At 44.7% G+C, this 19091-nt stretch overlaps 1 protein-coding gene across 1 annotated transcript in view; it reads right to left on the reverse strand.

Moving 5' to 3' along the window:
- Positions 1–7194: 7194 nt before the first annotated feature.
- NAPEPLD (N-acyl phosphatidylethanolamine phospholipase D) overlaps positions 7195–19091 on the reverse strand; it is a 39402-nt gene continuing 27505 nt past the window's right edge. Inside the window, exons 2-4 of the mRNA XM_068272677.1 lie at positions 14957–15603; positions 12407–12521; positions 7195–9798 (exon numbers count right to left, since the gene is read on the reverse strand). Coding sequence (XP_068128778.1) covers positions 9664–9798; positions 12407–12521; positions 14957–15492 — 786 coding nt within the window. The 5' untranslated portion in view covers positions 15493–15603 and the 3' untranslated portion in view covers positions 7195–9663. The remainder of the gene's footprint in view (positions 9799–12406; positions 12522–14956; positions 15604–19091) is intronic.

Genomic DNA, 19091 nt, shown 5'->3' on the forward strand with positions numbered 1-19091 from the left:
GAGTGATACATACAGCTCCCTGCCTGCCCGCTGCCCTGCTACACACTGGTAAGTGACACTTTCCCGAGCAGGACTTAGTGAATTGAGGCATGTTTCTTCGGCAAATTACCAAACTTCTGCCTCACGCAGGAAAACTTTTGTGAATTTGGAAAAAAAAAAGTGTAAAATACAAAATGAGGTATTTTACCTAATTGCCCATTGTGAGAAGCCATTGATGTGTCACGGCACACGGGTTAGAAACTACTGGTCTATGGGGAAGTCTGACCAGCTGAAAACAGCAGAGGAGCTAGAGAGTGAGAGCTCTGATGTGAGAGGACAGCTTCCTGAGATGAAAGGAGGCTCCGCACAACTGCCCTATGGAGAATCGCACTGGCTGGTAAGCCGTGCAGTGAGTGCTGAACTTACATGCACTAGCCCTGCTGTTTATAATTAAAATCTCTAAATATGCATCAATATGCCTTAAAGGGAAGGTCCAAGCAAAATAAAAAAATGAGTTTTACTTACCTGGGTCTTCTACCAGCCCCATGCAGTGCCCTCGTAGTCACTCACTGCTGCTCCAGTCCCCCGCTGGCAGCTTGCCGACTTTCGGAGGTCGGCGGGCCGCATTGCGTACATTTTTACGCATTCCCGCTGATGCAGGAACATTAACACAAACATTTTTACGCGTTAGTGGTGCAACACGTAAAATGTACGCGTTGCACTACTAACGCGTAAAAATGTATGTGTTAATGTTCCTGCACTAGTGGGAATGCGTAAAAATGTATGCAATGCGGCCCGCCAACCTCCGAGGTCGGCAAACTGCCAGCGGGGGACTGGAGCAGCAGTGAGTGACTATGAGGACACAGCATGGCTGCATGGGGCTAGTAGAAGCCCCAGGTAAGTGAAACTCATTTTTTTATTTTGCTTGGACCTTCCCTTGAAGGTGTGACCATAAAGTATGTCACTGGTACATATTACAGTATCCTGAACTAACAAGTCTATCTGTACTATATTTCTTATTCAATCTGCAGCTAGCTAATCATTTTCAAAATAGACAGTGAGCTCAAGCTGCTCTTCTTTGCAACCTTGTCAACAGTACTCTTGTATTATAGGAATAAAGATGGGCCAGTTAAATGCAACTGCTGGTGATATAAATTTACCCAATTCCAAATGGCATGCAATTGGAAATAGCTTGAACAATGAACATCATTGATCATCTCTCTATTGAAGTACTGTTGCCATGAGACTGCCCAGAAGCTCCCACACCTTGATGCACACATAATGTCCTGCACAGAGCAGAAGCACTTGTAACTAATTTTAAACACCTGGACAAATCCATCATCTGACAGCACACTCCTATGTGAGACACACACACACACACACACACACACACACACACACACACACACACACACACACACACACACACACACACACACACACACACACACACACACACACACACACACACACACACACACACACACACACACACACACACACACACACACACACACACACACACACACACACACACACACACACACACACACACACACACACACACACACACACACACACACACACACACACACACACACACACACACACACACACACACACACACACACACACACACACACACACACACACACACACACAGCTGTGGGACACTCCACTCTGTATTATTGAGATCCTGACGTTTGCAGAAAGTAATTTGTATTCAGGACTACTGTAAGTCTCAGGATGTAATGGTTTCTGTACACTTTACCTTCAAATGTTTACATGATGGTTTTACAAATGAATATTGTACGTTTTCCCTTGAAACTTGTTCTTCTTTAACAGGTGGAGTTAGGAACTCTTTATACTCATAGTGGCAGTTCTTAGGAGATATTACATTTCATTAAGGCTTCTTACACACAGGGACGTTACAGGCGCACGTTAGTGCAGCCTGTAACGCTCCCCCAACGCACAGCAATGTAACACAAGTGGGCTGTACACACTGCCCACGTTGCATTACATTGTAACGCAGCAAAGTGCTGCATGCTGTGCGTTCTAGGCGGCTAAGCCGCGTTAGAATGTTTGCACATGCTCAGTCATGTTGGGGAGGAGGGGAGAGCGGCCGGGCACATGGCTAATTAATATTCACTGCACTCAGTGACGTGCAGTGTTTACTTCCTGGAGCGGCGGCTCTGTGCGGCGATTGACCGGGCGGGACCACGTGATGCCGCATGCGTCCAAGAGTACGCATCACGGACGCCAGAGTGAGCTGCACAACGCGGCTCACTCCGACGTCCACACCAGAGAGCACCAGGCGTTGCGTTAGGGGCACGTTATGTGCCCTATAACGTCCCCTAAACGCAGCGTCCTGGTGTGTCACTAGCCTTACAGGATTGATTTGTTGTATCACTTATAACCATTCATAAAGCAATTCTACATCATTTAGAATGTGGATGGTCCTGAGTAGCAACTGCCTTTGGTCCATAATGCAGCCTCATTTACAGATGCTGAGATGGCTCATAATAGTGTTTGGCAACAGATCTGACCTATGCTCTAGTATCTCTGAATGGAGGCACCCTGTAAGGGTAAGCATCCCTTGGGACCATGGAGGCCCCCTCCCCTGCACAAAACGGTTAAGTTTTAAAAATTCGAATGAGATACTGCTGTGGATTTCTATTTGCAGGTTCATTTGGATAAATAAGAACTCTCACTGGCTGGGACTCCCTGGTGTTTACAGTGTCATACCCAATCAGCTTTCGGCTGGGGCTATATATGCTGGACGGGTCCCCTGGCTGAGCTCACCCTTTCAGGAACTGAAGATCTCTGAAGATGTCCAGCCTGCTTGCTGAGCTGCTGCGCCGCGTCCAAGCTGAGGATGGAGAGGATTGGATCCGGGCTTGTCTCCAGTCACCTTCCTCCCGGTCCCCGGTGGATGTCCTGTCATCTCCTGGATGTGCCCCCCCTGGATCGCTCCTGTCTGCGGATGTCCTTTCCGATGAGGAAGAAGCGGTGGCTGCCGGCCCGTCTGCCCCTGCTGGCGAAGAGGAACTTTCTGCACCGCCGCCGTTGAAGAGGGGACGGATTTCCAGGATGCGCCCTGCTGAGGAGGCACTTCCGGCCAAGCGCTCCAGGAAGCCTAAAAGGCTGTATTCTCCTGCTGCGCAAGGCGGAAGTATGGGCAATCCTTCTACCGTTCCGCAATCGAATGGGAGGAGCCATGGGCCGGAATCGGCCGGGTCCCGACGTCGCCCTGGCGGTAAACCTGCGCAGGCCTCTCACGGCTCAACTTTGAAAAGAGTGAGCGTTGAGCTACAGAGTGCCCCAGGTCCTACCCCCCCTGCACCTGAGCCTTCTCCTGTTCCTCTGGTCCATCCAAGATCTGCTGTGACAGATGTGGCGATCCTTGCTCCTGAATCGGACATGGGTAAGAACAATTTTTCTGTTCATTTTGAAAGTATTGCTGAATTGTTAGAGAAGGTGTTAGATCGTTTACCCCCGCTGTGTCTCCTTCTCCTGCTCCGGTTTCCTCTCAGGTTCCCAATATTACCCCTGCAAGTGTGTGGCAGCCTGCTACGCAGGAGCTGCAACTATCTCAGCCCAATATTAGATCTGGGATCTCTGAGCAAGTGTATAAGGAAGCAATGTGTTGTCCCGTCTCCCCTTTGGGCTACCATTTACCCCTGACAGTTAAAGAAAAAATATGGAAGGGAGAATATATTGATATTCTTTCTCTTCTCCCATTTGCAAAGGATTACTCCAAAGAAAAGAAGGAAGGGGATCACGAGCGTAAAAGGAGCATTCCACGCTCTTTTAATAACTGGCTGCAGGCTTTCACTATTTTTGCCGGGGTTTTGGGGGAAAAGAAACCGGAGCTCTGTTCAGCCCTTTTCCAGCACCTCGACATTGTTTTTGAAGCTTACAGAAACTTCGGAGGTTTTGGCAGGTTAAACTACAACGAGGGGTTTAGACAAAAGCTGTCTGTTTACCCCGATTTAAAATGGGGTTTGAAAGACGTAGGTCTTTGGTTAATTTTGACCCTCCCGCAGAAAACACAACCTCAAAAGAATGGCATGTTGTCTCAGGGCAACACCAGTGCCTACTAAAAAGGTACCTGTTTTTTGTTTAATGAATCGCAGTGCCGTTTCGCAGCTAATTGTAAATATAAGCATGATTGTGCTTTTTGTGGGGGTAATCATCCTATGCTGCGTTGTTTTAAAAAACTCCAGCAGCAACCTCAAGCTCAGCAGAAAGAGCTATTTCTTAAAGTACCAGACTCCAGTGATCTGGTCAAGGGTACTCCCATGGCTAGAAACTTACCCAAATCCTATGAGTCGCAAGTTGCTAAATGATGGCTTTACTAATGGGTTTTAATATCCCGCCTTTGAAGGTTTGGGTTTGTGGTGGGCTAAAAATTCTACATCCATAGCCCCTCTCCAATCTGTTGTACAGCAGAAATTAGACAAAGAAATAGAGGCGGGCAGGGTGGCGGGCCCTTTTGAAAATTTCCGACTATCTCCTATTGGGTTAGTACCCAAAAAGGAGCCCGGGGAATATCGTCTAATTCATAACCTTTCCCTCCCGCAAGATGTCAGTAAACGATAGCATTTCCCCGGCGGAAGCAAAAATTTCCTACCTATCATTTGATGAAGCTATCAGTGTTCTAAGTAAATTCGGCCCAGGGGCACTGTTAGCGAATGCAGATATCAAAGCAGCTTTTAGACTTTTGCCTTATTTCCCCCCTTAGTTTTAATTCCCTAGGTTTCCAGTTCAATGGCCAATTTTATTTTGACAAGGCCCTTCCCATGGGTTGCTCCTTGTCATGCCGATATTTTGAATGCTTTGCAACATTCTTGAGCTGGGCGGCTAACCAGGGTCTCCAGGGAAGAATACTTCATTATTTGGATGACTTTTTAATGGTTGGCCCTCCTGCTTCGGAGTGTTGCGGCAGCCTTTTAAACAATTTCCAGTCTCTTATGGAAAATTTTGGTGTTCCTTTGGCCCAAGAAAAAACAGTCCCCCCTTCCACCTCCCTAATTTTCTTAGGTATTACTATAGATACAATGGCTGGGGAATTTAGACTCCCCCAGGAAAAGATCTCTAAACTTCAGTTATCTATCAAAATGCTTAAGGCAAAAAAAGCCACGGTAGGACAGATTCAATCGCTTTTGGGTCTGTTAGCTTTTACTACCAGGATTATGCCTATGGGCCGTGTATTTTCCCGCAAGCTAGCTTTGTCTATAGCAGGCCTATAATCTAAAACTTGCCACGTTCGAATCCTCAGGGAAGTTAAGCAAGATTTACTTGTTTGGGCAGATTTCTTACAGCGGTACAACGGGAGGTACTATGTGGCAGCAACCGTTTGAGGCCGCATCCGCCCTTCAGTTGCATACCGATGCAGCGGGATCTATTGGTTACGGGGTTGTTTGGGGGCCTAATTGGTCAGCTGACTCCTGGCCCGACGACTGGGTCACATCTGGCGTCACAAAGAGTATCGTGCTTTGTGAACTGTTCCCTGTGGCGGTAGCATTGGCATGCTGGGGCCCCTTGTTTCGCAATAGGCGAATTCTTTTCCACTCCGATAACAAAGGAGTAGTATATGCACTCAATTTCTTGGCTTCCAAATCCCTTCCGGTTATTAAATTATTATGTTTCATTGTTTTATTTTGCCTGGAATACAACATCTGGGTAAAAGCTCAGTATGTCCCTGGTAAATTAAACGTAGTCGCTGACGCGTTATCGCATCAGCAATTCCACAGATTCCGTGCCCTGTGGCCAGGAGCGAGCCCCTTTGGGACCCCATGTCCGAGCGGCTTATGGAAGTTGGTTTGAGTTCTCTTGAGGTACCTTTAAGAGCTTCTGTCGCTTCTACAACCTGGACCGCCTACTCGGCTGCATTCATGGAATGGTATGTCTTTTGTAAATATAAACATGTTTCCCCTTGGTCCGATGATGTAAATTTAATAACTCAGTTCTTAGTGGTTTTAATTAGTAAAAAAAATTCCTTTCACACTGTCCAGAACAATTTCAGGTATCTCATTCTTCAGAAAATTGAAGGGTGCTCGCCCATTTTCTTCTTTCTTCATGGTGAAACAAGTACTGAAAGGGGTGCGTAGATCATCTCCAATTCAGAATTCTAGAAGGCCGATCTCCTTTGAAATGTTGCTTAAACTATTGCAAGCTATGCCTCTGATTTGTTTAAATTCGTTTGAATCCCTTCTGTTCCAAACAGCCTTTGCCCTTGCTTTTTTCGGAGCATTCCGCATGTCGGAATTGGTCTCCAGGTCCAGGCATGTCCAATCGGGCATCAAGACGTTTCAAATTACCCATAACGAGTTGCGTATTTTTCTCCAAAGGTCCAAAACCGATCAACAAAGTTTAGGGCGTTGGATATCTCTGCACACCCTCCCCGGTTCGGTAGCTTGCCCGGTCAGCCTCGCCAGTAAATTTGCATCCTTACGCCCGCAGGGTGACGTTTTTCTTTGCCACGAAGATTTGTCCCCTCTAACCATCTTCCAATTTAACGTGGTTCTTGGCCTAGCGAAGAAAAAATTGGGTTGGGACCATCTGTACATCACTTCACACTCCTTCCGCATCGGTGCAGCGACGGAAGCGGCGTCCCGGGGCCTTTCGGAGGATTCCATCAAGGCAATTGGCAGATGGGATTCTTCTCGATTTAAATTGTATATCCGCCCTAATTTGGTTTCTCACTAAAGTAACGATTTCTTTTTCAGATCATATATTCCAGGTCTGGATCATCGGACACTCGTTTGCATTTTGGGCTAACAGACATGCTTTGATCAGGCCTTACTGGCCTAACCTAGGCCTGCCCCTTTCCCGAGTTAACATCACCTGGGGTGGTGTCCGTGGCCTGCCATGGGATGCGGTATGTGAGAAAGCTACCCAAATGCGCATTTCTTGCCCCTCACCAGACTGTATCATCATCCACACAGGTGGCAATGACGTTGGTTCAATCAGTGCAATCGAACTTTTGCACCGAATTAAATACGACGCTCTCCGTTTAAAAAACATTTCCCGGAGTGATTGTGGTATTCTCCGAAATCATTCCCCGTCGGGTCTGGCTTTCCCCCGGAAGGACTTTCCTCTTCCGGGTGAGAAAACGCATCAACAAAGCTTTGGCCTCTTTCCTTCCTTCCCTGGGGGGGGGGGGGGGGGGGGGGGGGGTTCTTTCAGGCATTTGGAGCTGGAAGAAGGCCACCAAGGTCTTTACCGTAACGATTTAGTGCATTTAAACGAGATCGGCCTTGATATTTTTAATATGGGTCTCCAGTCCACGATTGAGAGGGCCGCGGTGATGGGAGGTTGGCCGGCCTTGTAAGACCGGCGGGTGGGGGTGTCATCCCCACTAGATTGTTTTGGATTATTGTTTTGTTATTTAAGTATGGTTTGCCTCCCTGGGCCTTTCCTGCCGGGACGGCTTTTGTTATTATTGGTTTGTTTGTTCACTCATTTATTGGTTTCCAAAACAATCAATAAAATAACCTTTTCTTACAACCCCAATTAGGAAAAGGCCGCGGCCGATATTTATGCACTAAAGTCCTGTTGTTTTGTCCTCTATTCATTTGCTTATGCTATGTAATGTTTGATCGCTTGAGGGGGGGGGGGGATATGATTCCTCTCCTATGGTCCCCTAACATACAGTCCTATGGTTAAATCACATTTATGCAAACTGCCAATGCACCACAATAGCTGTATGGCTGTAATAAAGGGGAATTTATTAAGATTGAATGAAAGAGGCTTGCAGATGGCTGTTTTACCTTAGGCTAGGAATACACGGGGTAACATTTACATGTACCCATGTCTTGCAGTATCTTATCCAATTACAATACATGGCAGCTGTCAAATCCAGCTGTACTGAGAAAGTGAAGGTGGTGCATCCTGCACACACAGGATGTTTTCAGTGCATGATAAAGAAAACTAGTGCAAGCAAGACTTAGCATCTTTGTGGCATACATTCTTAAAACACAACATTCTTCTTTGATTGCTGCCCCCTTCTCCCCCCCCCAAAACAAGATTAACTTTCCACCTTCAAATAACCCTCCATACTCACTTGTGGGGAATCTCCACTTCAGTGGTTAGGCAATCCCATTCTTCAAATGGATAGCCTGTTTCCTCGATGCACCCGTGCTGGAATCACACTTTTCCCTTTCTAGGCCAGTCCTCCCTTCCATGGGTTCAAGACCAGAAGAGAGGCTGGTTGGTAGGCAGGTTGTGCCACTCCAAACCCTCCACAGTGCATACAAAAAAAAAACCACTCTGATCCCAAAATGCATGCCCCCTTCACCATATTATCCCTGCTGTAGACACAACTCCGATAAGCAGAATGGGAGGGGGTGGTTGTAACAACCACGTCTCCTTGTCAGCAGCAACAAATGGAGAGGGGTGTCTGAACCTTGCAACACATCAACTCCCAGAAGTAACTGCAGGAGTGTGTCTGGCATGTTGGTTTTTCTCCAGACTACAGCAGGACACTGTCATTATTAGCCAACACAGCATAGAGGGAATCTAGTGAGCTTCCTGGGGAAGGGAAAAGTTCAATGTGGTCATTTTTTATGTTTGATGCACATGTACAGCATGAAGCACGATGTACAGCAAATTAATATACCAACATTTTAGGTTCTTGGGGCACTAAATTCACCTAAATTATTTGGACAAGCTCAGCTTTCTGTGAAATGTCCACTATGCATATTTTGCATTTTTACATGTTTCTGTATTTAGCTGCATCTTATCAAATCACTTATTACATCTGCAATATCTCTTAGGGGCATTGGTTCATCATACCTTTGAAATAAGTTTCCAGGTTTATGCAGCTGCTCTGATTATTGACATCGCCCCATCCCTAATGTAAAACAGGAGCAATAACAACAAAAGGAATATGTAAACCACAGCAAGGACAGGTTGCTGCTTGTACTGATGGCATGCAAGAAGCCCAAGGGTGATCCAGCCTGCCAGACTCCACCTTTACTTCTTGGATTCATACTTCAATTTCTTTTATTTTTACTGCATTATTATAATAACCAGTAAATCCGTCTCGGTTAAAGCCTATCTCTGGGAATTTATTTTCTAACTAAATTAGTTGGGGAAGTGCAAGGGAGGGGATATGAGACTATAATTTTCAGAGACAGACCATAACCGGATGTGCCTCCATCTCTTTATCGCTGTTTTGCCAATCAGTGTATTGAAAACAATTTGGAATCAAGGTTGGATGGGAAAGAATAAATGCCATCACAGCATAGATTATATACAGAATAACCCGACAGAAAAAAAATTGGAAAATATACAGCACTCTTAATAGGCCAATTTGCATGCCAAACAGGAGTACATGCAACTTGTGAAAACCTATCTCAGATGGTAGAAGAATTATTTTTCATTTTTTACATTTTATTAAAAAAGAAAAGGCACTGTCGTTATTATAGCTCAGCGTAGTAATTTGCAAGAAGTGTGATTTACAAGTAATGGACGTAAACAATTTGGTGCATTACTTTGGCGCTAAATATATCCATATATAAAAATAGCCATCCAGTGTATTATTATTCAAGTAAAATACATTTTCAAAACCTATTAGAAATATATCAAGAGAAACATTTAAGTAAACTTTGGTGCAAGTCAGTTAGACAGTTAAAAGTGAAAAACGTCTTCCTGATCAGTAAGTCATATTTCTTATATTCACCCTTCGCATGGGCTATCAGCACTTAGGGCAAAGAGTCTGGAGTCACCATGGTTTAAAACTATGAAATCTTCCTGGCTGAGTCCATATTGCTCTAGGGCTTCCTGCAGTTTGATTGGCGGGTCCAAGTAATGCTGTCGGTAGAACAAAGATAATTATTCATGTGTAGTAAGTAGTGCACAGAACCCCACTAGGAGCGATTTCTAATCGCTAGTGATTTGAAAAAGCTCTTGCTAATGCAATGCTACGGGGGATTTTTATAAAATCACATCGCTCAAGTGGGATCACACCCATAGCATTACATTAGCAAGAGTTTTCAAATCATAAAGCGCTCAGAAAATCGCTCCTAGTGGGTTCTGGGCCTAACACCTGAAGTGAGAAAGGTATGAAGGCTTACATATGTATTTCCTTTCAAACAATACCAGTTGCCTAGCAGTCCAGCTGATCTTGTTAATGGCAGTAGTGTCACCCACCTGAACCAAGCATGCAGCTAATCCAGTCAGACGTCAGGTAAAACACTTGACTGGCATGCTTGTTTGGGGCCTATGGCTAAAAGAGTAAGATGATAAGCAGGACAGCCAGGCAATTTTCATAGTTTAAAAGGAAATAAATATGTCAGCTTCTATATCCCTCTCACTTCAGGTATGCTTTAAGTCACATGCACACTTTAAACATTTGACACCTTAAAAACATCTTTATACACTGGCATTGCTGCTTGAAGTGCATTTATCAATACAGTCATGTGAATCAGTAAGTCATTAGAGCAGGGCAGCCATCGCCTCTCTTATGCCTGGTACAGACCAAGCAATTTCCCATCAGACTGGTTGAATTGATTATTTCCGACAGGTCCAATCTGATATCTGATCGTTTTTCTGATTTTGTATAGAAGTAATCGGAAAATCTGTCAGAAAAACGATCGAAAATCAGATCAGACCTGTTGGAAATAATTAAATCGACCCGTCTGATGAGAAATTGCATGGTGTGTATCAGGCATAAGAGCTGGTGCACACCGAGCGGCTTTTTCAGCGTTTCTGCAGCCGCTTGCGGCTGCGGATCTGCTTGGTCAATGTATCTCAATGGGATGGTGCACACCAGAGCGGGAGGCGTTTTGCAGAAACGAATCCTCCCGGGGTGAGGCATTTTTTGGATTTCGGATGCGTTTCTGCCTCAATGTTAAGTATAGGAAAAACGCAAACCGCTCTGAAAAACGCCTGTTCAGAGCGGTTTTGCCGGCGTTTTTTTTGTTACAGAAGCTGTTCAGTAACAGCTTTACTGTAACAATATATGAAATCTACTACACCAAAACCGCAAAACGCTAGATGAAACGCTACAGAAAAAGAAGAAAAAGCATTTCAAAATCTGCTAGCATTTTGCGGATCTGCTAGCGGGTTTTGGTGTGCACCAGGCCTAAGAGAGGAGATTTTTGCCCTGCTGTAGTGAATTACTGGTTTAAACACTTCAAGCAGTAATGCCAGTGTATAAACACTAAGAATGCCAAAAGGTTTGCCATTAAAGCTTGTTACAAAATCTGCTGAAGAAGATGTACCCAGTTTGTACCATCCCCCATACAGTGCAAATTTTCAAAAACTATTCTATATGGAATTTACCATCCTCCACATAGTGTTAATTTTGCAAAATCAGTGATAAAACTGGGACATTAATGTTCACACCACACACCAAAATGGGTAAAGAAATGTAACCTCAGTGGCATAAACAATGCTACCAGATGGACTGGTTTGAGTCTCAGTCACTGCTGATCTCATAGGATTGTCTGCCTTAACTGTTTAGAGTAGACTTGGAATGACATGAATACATCCAGTGAGTGGCAGTTTGCAGGATGAAAATGCCTTGCTGATGAGAAAGAGCCAAGAATAGTCAGAATGGTTTAAGCAGATAGTGAGGCTATGGTAAGTCGCATAAAGAGATGATCAATGAACTACAAATATTTACAACTTGGTTCAAACTTGCAATTTGTATGAACCCTAAAACTGGACCAATCAATTGTACCTGCAGCTTATTTTGACTGGTCCAGTTTCAATATGCATACAAATTGCAACCAAATGTGCAACTCAGGAAAAAAAAAAAAAGGATCTCACTGGTCAAAATAATCAACCTCTAGGGCCTGTTTCCACTACACGCAGAATGGATGCAGAAAAACTGACTCCAATGAATGCCTATGGGCCTGTTTCCACTAAACGCGATTTGTCTGATGCAGATTTTCCCATAGGCATTCATTGGAGTCAGTTTTTCTGCATCCATTCTGCATCCAATCTGTGTGTAGTGGAAACAGGCCCTTACAGCTGCAGTGTGGGCAGAAAAGTGACTTGTACAACAATGTGGAATGCATGAAACCATACTGGGTGCCACTACTGTCAGTGTAGAACACAAAGCTGAGGCTGTAGTGGGCACAGAAGCACAGACAACTGGACTAATGAATGCTAGAAAACAAGTGCTTGCTAAGACTTTCTGATTTCAGGGATAGTTTTAGGTAAATGGGGCACTGGTCAAAAATGAACATGAAGCCCCTTGCATTTTAGTACTCTGGTGATAGTAAAGGTAATCTGACCTCTGCAATGCCTGACTTAGGGGCCTATAAGGAGATGAGGGGGCCTGGACAATAACCAACACCCTGATGGATGCACAGGCCCTGATTATTTTTGCCACCACTAAAATGTCGTCCAAACTAGTCCAATCCTAACAATATTTAAATTAACGATTGTTCATATTGTGAAAATACTTTACCTCATTAGCTAATGCAAATGTTCCCCAGTGAATCGCAACAGATTTCTTGGCACGGACATCAGCATGAATGTTAACAGCTTCTTCTGGATCAACATGTTGAGATTTCATAAACCATCTAAGTAAAATTGATAGCACAGATTAAAAAAAAAGTACATAGCAACTGGCTGTTTTTTTAACCAGAGAATAAGGTTTCATTCATCATTTTCGGTTACAGTATACAGGTTACAGTTTCCAATGGTACAATATGCATTTTACACACATTCAATACGGTGAGAGGATTAAGGACACAGTGCACAAGCCATCAACAAGGGTACAGGCAATATAATATTGTCTGAGAGTAGAACAATGTACACGGGCTCCTGTAAAATGTTACGCAGCACAACATGTGGCTGGCTACCAGGATGCTAATATTCAACAATTTAAGATACTTGGGCCCATATGCAATTCCCCTTTTCTCCTGAGTTTTCTCCTAGGAGATCATTTTTCATCTTATATTTAAAATTTTGCAGCACTTTTTAACTGAAAATGTACTGAAAAGTTGTTGAAAACTTGCTATAAAAATTTTGAGCATGTTCTTGCTTTTTGGTGGATTAAGGGCTCGTTTCCACTGTTGCGGTGCGGAATCGCCTGGATTCCACCGCGGACGAAATCACATGGCTAAGAAGCAGGCTAATTTAACCATGTCACCGCCTGTGTAAATTTCCATACCATTACATGCGAAATCTCACGCGAAATCGCGGGGAAAACCGCATGACAAAGCCGCATGCGATTTCCCTATTAAAAGCATTGCGGGCGATTCGCCCGCATTCCAGCCGCACGTGAAATCTGACGGCTCTGCCATGCAGATTTCCCCCGCACACCAAGACGCACTCGCACAGCGCACAAGTGGAAACAATCCCATCCACTTGTATTGCCTATGCGAATCCGCATGCGGTGCTCGCATGCAGATTCGCTATAGTGGAAACGAGCCCTAAAAGGCATTTTATTGACAAGTTTAAAAATATAAACTAGGAGAAAACTCAGGAGAAAAAGTTCATTGCATCTGGGCCCTGGGCCCAAAGGCAATTCACCTTTTCACCCCAGTTTTCTCCTAGGTGATAATTTTAAATTTGTCACTAAAATGCCTGTTCAGCCACCAGAAAGTAAGAAAAAAAAACTCAAAATAATTGTGATAGTACCTTTTCACTTACTTTTTTATTTTGCGAAGTGCTGAAAAGTTATTTTAAAAAGATAAAAAAATTCTCTCCAAGGAGAAACTCAGGAGAAAAAGTTAATTGCATATTGTCTATACATTGCTGTACCATGTATTAAATAAATATTGACAATAAAGTTTTACAAAACATAAGGGGGGGGGGGGGGGAAGCAGTTATCCATGACCTTTCCTTTCACTTTTCCCATATCAAGGGAAACTGTTGGACCTTTCTTTCTGCTCAGATAAACCAATTTTTTTTAATGGGAAACCACACAACTGTCCCATTGGAGCTTTGGGGAAACCCACTTGAGGGCGATTTCTTGCTTTGCTGCACATCCCGATGTCATGTGATGCCCTGTTGCCATGGAGACATGACGCTGGGTGGCAATCAGGTGAGTCTTAAGTCTCCCTTAGCTACCGCCTACGAGCCACTCTGCAGGGAGGGGGAGAGGGGATGGAATGCAGCCCGTTGTATGCAGCCTGGGCCGCTAAAAAGTTTGCCCAGGCCTGCTCTAACTATAGGAATAACTTGATCATTTACAAAGTTTTCGGCTGTACGCACATTAGGGCAAATGGTGGCCATTTTGCCACTAAGGGCCTGATGCTCTTACCACCAGTAATATTACAGGTACTAATGGCAGCGGAGTTAGACGCATTGCGCATTTAGTGCGACATGTGATGAATCGCTTACGAGAGCATTGCTATGGTAAAAGGCGTTATATTACTTGCTTAATTTGAACTACCATAGCAATGCTTGTGTTACCCAAATACCGCAGGTCACGCCCACTGCGCAATACGCATTAATCTGCTAGAATTCATACTGGTAACATTGCCATGTATGGCCTGTGTACTGCATATTTAAGGCTGGTTTGGGCATCCAGCATGCTAGATCTTTAAATCACAATGAACCCCGAGTGCACAATTCTCCCCTTTCTAAGGAGAGGTGGTTACGGTACGTAGCACAATAAAGTAGGTTGTGGGAACCCACTTTATTGTGCTTCGTACCATTACCACTTTTCCATAGAAATAGACATATCGCTTGCCTGTAGAGGGGGAATGGATCTGTATGAAACTCCTTCACTACAGTGTCACTTACAGAATCGAGCTTGATCCTGATGCCAACACTGGCCTAGTGTGTATGTACCATTAGTTCTGAAGCTATCAGATACTCTTACTCCAGACATGTGAAACACAAAAATGAAGATCTAAGAACATAAGCATCCCTATTTCTGGTAAGGTCATTTTAGGTTTTTCACAATACAGTAACCTTTGCATATTGTTGTGTCATTGCAATTTTGTGCACTGCGTCATATGTGGCTACTATTCTACTGTACAAAAAATGTTAATGCCTAACATACCTTGGCTCGTATGCTCCAATAGGAATTGCAGCCACATCAAATGGTCCAAATCTCTTCCCAATCTGTTCAAAAGCTGCACAATATCCAGTGTCACCAGCGAAAAAAAACCTATTTGTAGGTCCAAGAACAGACCAGCTACCCCATAATACTTTGTTATCATCAAAGGGTGTCCTTTTGCACCAGTGCTGGCAAGGGGTAAAAACAAAGGTCACTTCATCATGTCCAGGAACACAGTTTTGTTCCCACCAGTCCAATTCAATGACATTTTCACAGCCGCAGCTTTGCATCCAGCCTAAGAGCCCCAAAGGAACAAACCACCTTAGCTCAGTTCCAAATCTTTCGTTGAGACTCAGCACTGTATTGTAATCCAGATGATCGTAATGATTGTGGCTAATTACAACAGCATCTATTTTTGGAAGTTGTTCTACAGTACATGGCGATCCTCTGAACCGCTTTGGACCTGCAAAGCTAAGTGGAGAGGCCCTCTGACTGAAGATAGGATCTGTAAGAAATATCAAATCATCCATTTCCACCATGACAGATGCATGCCCCAACCAGGTAATCCGTATCCCATTTTCTGCCTTGCCAATAGAATTTGGATTCCGCACAAAATACGGCTCAATTACTGGAAGTTCTTTGTCAAGTTCCTGGGGAAAGAAAGCTGTCAGGTAAACCACACACACACACTAAGATGTCATGCACATGAAGAGTATGATTCAAGCACTGAAAACAAAACATTGCTTTTCAAATACTTCAACATTATAAACTCAGGGCAAGTGATACCAGTTTTTGATAATCATGCCATTAGGAGGATAAAACGTTTCTGCCAATTGTATACTAAACCAGCAGTAACGTGATAAAACAAGTATGATGGAAAGCCTGCTTATACAGAAACTTCATTTATTAAGTTATTTGAGTGTCTGTCTTATGTTTGCTGCAGCAGTCAGCATTACAAAGTGAATGTTGGAATGGGCACCAAACTCTTAAAGTGAACCTCCGGACTAAAAATCGGCTCAGCAGCACTGAAAAGGCCTGGTGTTTCTTTAACAGTTTCACAGCATCAGAACTTTTTCTCTTATACAAGCCTCATTTTTAGCTGCACAGAAGAAAACTGCCCAGGCTTTTTTCCCCTGATGCTGTGCAAAGCATGATGGGATTTCTGATTTTGTTGTTCTCGTTCTGCTATTTTGGTGCAATTTTTTTTTTTTACACTTTGAATTTGACATCTGAAGCCTAGCGTGTGCAGCTGGGAGGGATTATCAGGACACAGGATAATTGGAACTGTCTCCTGCTCCTTGTCACCTCCTTTCAACCAAAAAGATGGCTGCCCCCATGACAAAGATGGCAGCCCCCATGAATCACAAACATTTGCCTGTTCTTTTAAAACAGGGTGGGTAAGAGATTATATTACCTATCTATTCTAATTAACATAACTAATGTAACTTGATGACAGTATGTTTGTTTAGGCTGAAGTTCCCCTTTAAGGTAGCCATACACTGGTCGATTTGCCATCAGATTCGACCAACAGATAGATTAATCTCTGATCGAATCTGATCAGAGAGGGATCGTATGGCTGCCTTTACTGCAAACAGATTGTGAATCGATTTCAGCCTGAAACCGATCACAATCTGCTGAGCTGCCGCCGCCCGGGCCCCCGCATACATTACCTGAAGCCTGGTCCCGGGCATCTTCTCCGCATCGGCTCCCGGCGGGCATCTTCTCCGCATCAGCTTCCGCATCCCGGCATAACTCTGTCACTCCAGTGACAGCGGAAGTTCAAATAGAGCGCCCTCTATTTGTACTTCCGCTGTCACTGCAGTGACACAGGAAGTTATGCTGGATGCCGGGATGCGGAAGCTGATGCGGAGAAGATGCCAGCCGGGAGGTGATGCGGAGAAGATGCCGGGAGCCAGCTTCAGGTAATGTATACCTGCGTCGGTCGTACGCCGCTAGCGATGCGCTCCCTACCTGCGGCGATCGACGGGACCGATCTATTTTGGGCCGAAATAGATCGAAAATTAGCATGTTGCGTGAACGGTTTGACAGCAGATTCGATCCCAGTGATCGAATCTGCTGTCAATCGGCGGGAAATCGGGCCAGTGTATGGCCAGCTTTATGCTAGGTACACACCATACAATTTTCTGTTACATTTTCTGTAAGATTTACCTGCCAGATAGATCATTTCCAACGTAACCAACTATCTGCCTAGCAATTAGGGATTGTTCTACTCAGCAGTAAACCAGAAGACAATGCACCAGAGAGAAGGACCAGTCTCTACAGAAAATAATCTAAAGGGGCCCATACACTTACTGACTTTTCCCGCCGATATACAGCCGATTCGATCACTGTGATCGAATCGGCTGTGAAATCATTGCGTAAACGCTGACCGAACTATCGATTTCCACCCAAAATCGATCGTTCCAGTCGATTCGTCCGTGCAGTAGATTTCGCTCGATTGCCAGCGGGTCGGGAGTGCGTCGATAGCGGCGTTCGATTTCCCGATGCTAGCGGCAATACATTACCTGCTCCGCCGGCACGTGTCCCCGCTATCACCGCTGCTCCTCCACAGGGCTCAGAGTCTGGCCGCTTCACTTCTTCCTGTCCGGACAGGAAGTTTAAACACTAGAGCGCCCACTACTGTTTAAACTTCCCCGGATAGTAAGTACAGTGAAGCTGGAGCCGAGCACGGAGAAGAAGACAGCAGAGACCGGGGGACTCGCGCCGGCCGGATCAGGTAATGTATGCAGGGGAAGCGGTGGCAGCTTCGCAAACGGTGAACAGATTTCATGCTGAAATCAATTCACAATCTGTTTTCAGTAAAGGCAGCCATACGATCCCTCTCTGATCAGATTCGATCAGAGAGGGATCTATCTGTTGGTCGATCTGATGGCAAATCGACCAGTGTATGGCCACCTTTAGCAGGAACGGAGCAAGACCAAGTTGCGCCTGGAGCAAGGTCAGGTTTCAGCGCCTAAAGGTCAGGTTTTGGCGCCTAAACTGCCATTCATTTTGCTGCCTTTTAAAGAATTCAACAAACTGCGCCTGGGGCAAGATACCCCGCTTGCCCCCCCCAGATCCGTCCCTGACCTTTAGGCAGAAAATCTAACTAAAAAAATCTAACAGAAAATTGTATAGGCTCGTACACACGTTGGATTTTCGCAAACAACCCATCGTTTGGACATTTGAACGTCCGTTAGTTTGGACGTCAAATCGGGCGTGTGTACAGTCTGTCGTTGATCGCTCAAATCCAGTCTTATCAGCTGAACGACAGACTGTACACATGCCCGATTTGACGTCCAAACACTCAAACATCCAATAGATGGGTCGTTTGTGAAAATCTGACGTATGTATGTACCTTAAAGTGAACCTCCAGACTAAAAATCGACTCAGCAGCACTGAAAAGGCTTTGTGTTTCTTTAACAGTTTCACAGCATCAGAACTTTGTTTCTCTTATACAAGTCTCATTTTTAGCTGCACAGAAGAAAACTGCCCAGGCTTTTTTCCCCTGATGCTGTGCAAAGCATGATGGGATTTCTGATTTTGTTGTTCTCGTTCTGCTGTTTTGGTGCAATTTTTTTTTTTACATTTTGAATTTGACATTTGAAGCCTAGCGCGCTCAGGTAGGAGGGGTTATCAGGACACAGGATAGTTGGAACTGTGTCTCCTGCTCCTTGTCACCTCCTTTCAGCCAAAAAGATGGCTGCCCCCATGAATCACAAACATTTGCCTGTTCTTTTAAAACAGGGTGGGTAAGAGATTATATTACCTATCTATTCTAATCATCATAACTAATGTAACTTGATGACAGTATGTTTGTTTAGGCTGAAGTTCCCCTTTAAGGTGTGTACAAGGCATGATCTGATGTAAAAAAAAAAAGAATCATAATTTTTCATAAATGGAATACATGTACTTAACTACTTTGGCCTCCTGGACGTACTAGCTACGCCCAGGAGGCCATGTGCGCGTCCGCGCGCTCCCGCGGCCGATCGCGCGCGTGCACGAACGCTCCCGGCCGCGTTTCGTTAGCCTGGCAATCAGTGAATCGGGCTATGGTGCCCGATCACTGATTCCTCTCCCCCGCTGAAAAAGCGACAGCTTCTCTCGGAAGCTTCGCTTTTTCTGGCTGTAACATACC

This window comes from Hyperolius riggenbachi, chromosome 3, assembly GCF_040937935.1.
Source record: "Hyperolius riggenbachi isolate aHypRig1 chromosome 3, aHypRig1.pri, whole genome shotgun sequence".
Classification (NCBI taxonomy): domain Eukaryota; kingdom Metazoa; phylum Chordata; class Amphibia; order Anura; family Hyperoliidae; genus Hyperolius; species Hyperolius riggenbachi.